This window comes from Anomaloglossus baeobatrachus, chromosome 7, assembly GCF_048569485.1.
Source record: "Anomaloglossus baeobatrachus isolate aAnoBae1 chromosome 7, aAnoBae1.hap1, whole genome shotgun sequence".
Lineage (NCBI taxonomy): Eukaryota > Metazoa > Chordata > Amphibia > Anura > Aromobatidae > Anomaloglossus > Anomaloglossus baeobatrachus.
Genome location: NC_134359.1, coordinates 295323020 through 295328308, shown reverse-complemented (window position 1 = coordinate 295328308; position 5289 = coordinate 295323020). Strand labels below are relative to the sequence as shown.

Below are 5289 nucleotides of genomic sequence, written 5' to 3'. Positions count from 1 at the left end.
CAGTGCCATCAGGCACCGCACTGCAGCAGTGCGCCCCGCATCTCCCACATCGGGCCCGGGACACACCGCCCCTACCCACGGAGGGGTTAACACCAAAGCTGCGCCACAACACCGCTCCCGGGAGTCCCCGTACCTTCACCGCAGCGGTGGTGCCCACCATCACAACCCATGGGTGGCGTCACAAACAATCACCCCAAAAACCAAATACCCGCATCCCCCGCACGTAGCGCCAACCTCCCTTGCAGGGCGACGTAACCCCTGGGTCCGTGAGAGGCTCGAGCCACAACCCGTAGGACGCGAGCATGGATCCGAGCAGCTCGGCGGTCGCAGCCAAGGCCGCAGGGCGGTACACTCTGCGCCAGCATATCAGACTCTCGCCTACTGTGGAAAGCTTCAAAAGAAACTTGAAGACCCACCTCTTCCGACAAGCCTACAACGTGCAGCAAGCCTCAGTCCATTACACCACTGCGCAACCAGCTCTGTACTCACCTACTGTATCCTCACCCATTCCCTGTAGACTATTAGCCCTCATGGGCAGGGTCCTCTCTCCTTCTGTAGACTGTGAGCCCTCGTGGGCAGGGTCCTCTCTCCTCCTGTAGACTGATGGCCCTCGTGGGCAGGATCCTCTCTCCTCCTGTAGACTGTGAGCCTCGCGGGCAGGCTCCCCTCTCCTCCTGTACCAGTCTGCTTTTGTAATGTTCATGATGGTTGTACTTGTTATTTATGTATACCCTTTTTACTTGTAAAGTGCCACGGAATAAATGGCGCTATAATAATAAAACAGACTATTGAATATTAATACAAGATTAAAATTCCTATACCATTATGTATTCTATAAATCGCAGGTGCATCAGCGGAGGTCTGCTTTGTGAGGTTCTGCATCGTGAAGTTCTGTATCACCTGAAAAACACAACTGTATATAAGGTGTGATTGTCACTTTCTAAACTGCAGGGGTTAATTGCTCTGGAGCCTCTCTCCACCCCTCATTTGTACACAAACATTTTAGCTTTCGGCTCCCGCTCTTTCCCACTACAATGGCGTCTGCTGAGCTGAGGGACGAGCTGGACTGCTCCATCTGCCTGAGCCTCTATACAGATCCCGTATCCCTGAGATGTGGACACTTCTTCTGCCGCTCGTGTATTGTGAGTGCGCTGGATGCACAGGAGGCGGCTGGAGTGTATTCCTGTCCTGACTGCAGAGCAGAATATCCGGAGCGTCCGGCCCTGGAGAAGAACCGGAAGCTGAGGAACATAGTGGAGCATTTCTCATCTACTCAGCCTGAGATGGAGGAGACCAGAATCTTCTGCACTTATTGTGATTCTCCGGCCCCGGCTGTAAGAACGTGTCTGCAGTGTGAGGCGTCTTTTTGTGAAAAGCATCTGAGCAGACACAGTAAGTCATCAGAACATACGTTAGTTGAACCCAATGTTACCGTGGAGGGAAGAAAATGCCCCACACACAAGGAAGTTCTGAAATACTACTGTCCTATAGACAAGGCCTGTATCTGTGTGTCCTGCTGGGCGGCCGGAGACCACAATGGACATGATGTGGAACCACTCAATGTGGCCTTCGAGAAGAAGAAAGAGGAAATGAAATCTGTCTTTGAGAAAATGAAATCTAAGAGAGAAGAAGCTGAAAAAAAAGTCCAAAATCTGAAGGACCATGCGATAGAAGAGCAGGAGAAATCAGCTGGACTCGCAGGCAGAGTCGCTCTTCTGTTTACTGATCTCAGGGAGAAGCTGGATGATCTAGAAAAGACAATCCAGGGAGAGATCTCCAGACAGAAGGATCAGGTGTCACTCTCTGTCTCTGAGATGGTCAAACAGGTGGAGCTTCACATGAATAAAATTACCAAGGACATTAATCATCTTAAAGGATTATATAATATCACTGATCCAGTGAACTTCCTACAGCGTGGAAACACTGGTGACATCAGTGACTGGAGCTGTGATGTCATCAGTGATGTAAGAGATGGTCCATGTGTGGATGAAGGCCTCGTCTCACAGATATTACACAGAGGACTGGAGAACTTTGCCAAAAATATAATTGATCTGAAAATGAAGAGAAAGTTCCCAGAGATTAAGAAATCGGACATATTACTGGATATAGACACTGTTAATAATAACATTATTATATCTCAGGATCTCAGATCTGCTTCTTATTCCGCTATATTACAAGACGGCCCCGATGATCCCAAGAGGTTCAACAGTTCTCAGGTGTTAAGTTCCCGCAGCTTCTCCTCTGGGAGACATTACTGGGAGGTGGACGTAAGTCGGGCGGAGAGATGGATTATTGGAGTGGCCGGGGAAAGTCTGGAGAGGAAGGTGGTGGGTGACGAATCTTATATTGGCTTCAATAAGAAATCTTGGGGTTTGTGGATGTATAATAATCTAAACGTGAGTCATAATAAGATCCATAAAGAGCTGGTATCAAATTCTCCTGTGCGGGTTGTGGGGGTCTATCTGGATTATGAGGCCGGGCGTCTGTCCTTCTATCAGATGGGTGACCCTATCCGACACTTACACACCTTTACTACCTCCTTCTCCGAGCCGCTCTATGCCGCTTTTTGTGTATATGAAAATGCCACCATCAGAAACATAAAATAATAACAACAAAATGGCTATTTTAAAATCTTTAAGTGAAAGTTCAGCTTCTATTGTCCTTACATTTTTTTTTCTGTGCTGCTATTTATATTTATATTTAAATGATAAAACAATTCTACTTTTCATAGATGTGGATGTAAGACATAATGGGCTACCTGCAGCCACCACTGGAGGGAGCTCTGTAGCTTCCTACATATTGAATTACAATGAACTTTAGTGTATACATGGTATGTAGTGAGCTCCTCCTAGTGGTGGCTGCTGGTAACCATATTGTTATCTCCTGTATGTATGCCTATGGATTAAAACAGAACTGCTGCATTATATTGCTTTATTAAGTAATTTTGAACATGTTTAGATAAGGAAAAATAAAATGGTGTTTAATGACAACCTTTCACTTCATAAAGAACGGCAAAGTTATTACATTTATCTTCTGTTTTTCTTTAGCCAAAGAATCTTTGTCCTTCAACAAGATAATTGATTTATTTATGATACTGATGTAATCTGAGCTCTGCCTTCTTAATTTTTACATTAACTGAATGCATCTAATTGGGACAATCACAAATAAATTGCTGCAAAGAAATAGAGATTAACATTTACCAAAATTTTGAGATATGTACAAATCTGAAATAAAGTGTGGATCACAAGAAAAGAATAGAAGCAATGAGGAACTTTACCTGATTAAAAGAACAACAAAAAAACAACAGATGAGCGTTATTGATATTTCTGGGACTGTCTGATAATTCAGAATATGTCTGTTTTATCAAGAACCCTGATGAAGGTTTGTTTTCTTGAGCCGAAACGTGCGTCGGGTGCTTCTGGACTGCGAGGATCCATCCTCACACGCCACCACACACTATAATTTTGTTCTATCGCCGATGATTATATATTATTCACTGTTGTCCATATAATATTGATTTAGAAATACCAGTATGTGTGTATACCAGCCGTCTTTACCATCCATGGAGTCTCCTTTTACTCCATGGGTATTAATGATAGGACACAAGTGACGCCTAATGGCGTGACTTATGTAAAGTGTGAGGATAAATAAGTGTTATGTTAACACTCACATTGAACTGGATCTAAGTCCCTGGGATGTACATGTGTCCACCAATTTTTTCTGATAAGATATACATGTTGTTAATTTTTGTGTGTAATAAAATTTGATACACTTTTTGAGATTTATGGGCGTTTGATCGTTTTTTTTTTCTCCATTTTGCTTGTAACTGTTTTGTTTTATGCCAGATTATTCATGGAGCAAATTTGTCGATATTTTAGAAAACGGCACTGAGTTTACTGCAGTTAGAATACAATTTCTTTTTAACATATATTTTTATATACTTAAAAGGAACCTGTCAGCAGGATGCCCCCCCCCCAACTATTTATATCTACATGTGGCTTTTCCAAAGGCAAATCCAGCAATCCCTTCACATGGCCGGTCCCTTCCTCCATCACTAAGAAATCGGGCGTTTGACTAGATATGTAAGTAAGGCTGTAGATCTGATGCCTCTGTCACTCCAGCTCTATCCTCATCTCCTCCTACTTGGCTGACCGCTCATTTGGCTGAAGTCACACAGCATAGAGACTTGTCAGTTAAGTAGGAGGAATGAATTGGCCATGTAAAGGGAAACTGGACTTGTTTTGAAGATGCCACATGCTCAGATTTAATAGTTTAAGGGGTGAATTCCTGCTGACAGGTTCCCTGTAAAGAGGTTTTCCGGTGTTGCAAATTCACCTCTTGAATGGGCTGCAGTTTTTTCCTTTTTTTTTTTAAACACTGTTCTTTACCTATCCTCCCTGGGTCCATTGTTTAGGCTCTGTGACTGCTACTCGTGTCTGTTATTCTCTGCAGTGCTGATGTCACGTTAACAGTGCTGCAGCCAATCAGCGAGCGGTTCTGCTTGAGTTGACGGCACTAGATACTGAGCTCACTGACTGCAGCACTGTCTACGTGATGCCAGCGCTGCAGATAGTAACAGACGCTGGTAACAACAGTGAAGATTCAGCACTGGACCCAGGGTGGGTGAGTAAAGGTGGTGTCACACATAGCGGCGCAGCAGCGATCACGACCAGCGATCTGACCTTATCAGGATCGCTGCTGCGTCGTTACATGGTCGCTGGTGAGCTGTCAAACAGGCAGATCTCACCAGCGACCAGTGACCAGCCCCCAGCTAGCAGCGACGCGTTGAAGCGTAACTAAGGTAAATATCGGGTAACCAAGGAGAGCACTTCTCTTGTTACCCGATATTTACCTTAGTTACTAGTGTCCGCCGCTCTCACGCTGCCAGTGCCGGCTCCCTGTTCCCTACACTCCTAGCCAGAGTACACATCGGGTTAATTACCCAATGTGTACTCCAGCTACGTGTCCAGGGAGCCGGCACTGGCAGCGTGAGAGCGGCGGACGCTAGTAACTAAGGTAAATATCGGGTAACCTAGGAAAGGGATTCTTGGTTACCCGATGTTTACCATGGTTACATTCAGCAACGACCGGCGACCTCACAGCAGGGGCCAGCTCTTTGCTGGATGTCACACACAGCGACAGTGACGGGATGTCGCTGCTACGTCACAGAAAATTGTCATCATCGCTATGTGTGACACCACCTTTACATACAGTTTGTTTTTCTAAACAAACTACAAAGGGGTTTTCCAAAACCAAAACACTCCTTTAACAATGACCATAAAAAGATAG

The 5289-nt window shown here is 45.0% G+C and overlaps 1 protein-coding gene across 1 annotated transcript; it reads left to right on the top strand.

Moving 5' to 3' along the window:
• Positions 1 to 1034: 1034 nt before the first annotated feature.
• On the top strand, positions 1035 to 3730 carry LOC142246449 (E3 ubiquitin-protein ligase TRIM62-like). Its single transcript, XM_075319504.1, has one exon. It carries the CDS (start codon positions 1035 to 1037, stop codon positions 2604 to 2606), a length of 1572 nt encoding a protein of 523 aa, XP_075175619.1. The 3' UTR covers positions 2607 to 3730.
• The last annotated feature ends 1559 nt before the right edge of the window (positions 3731 to 5289 follow it).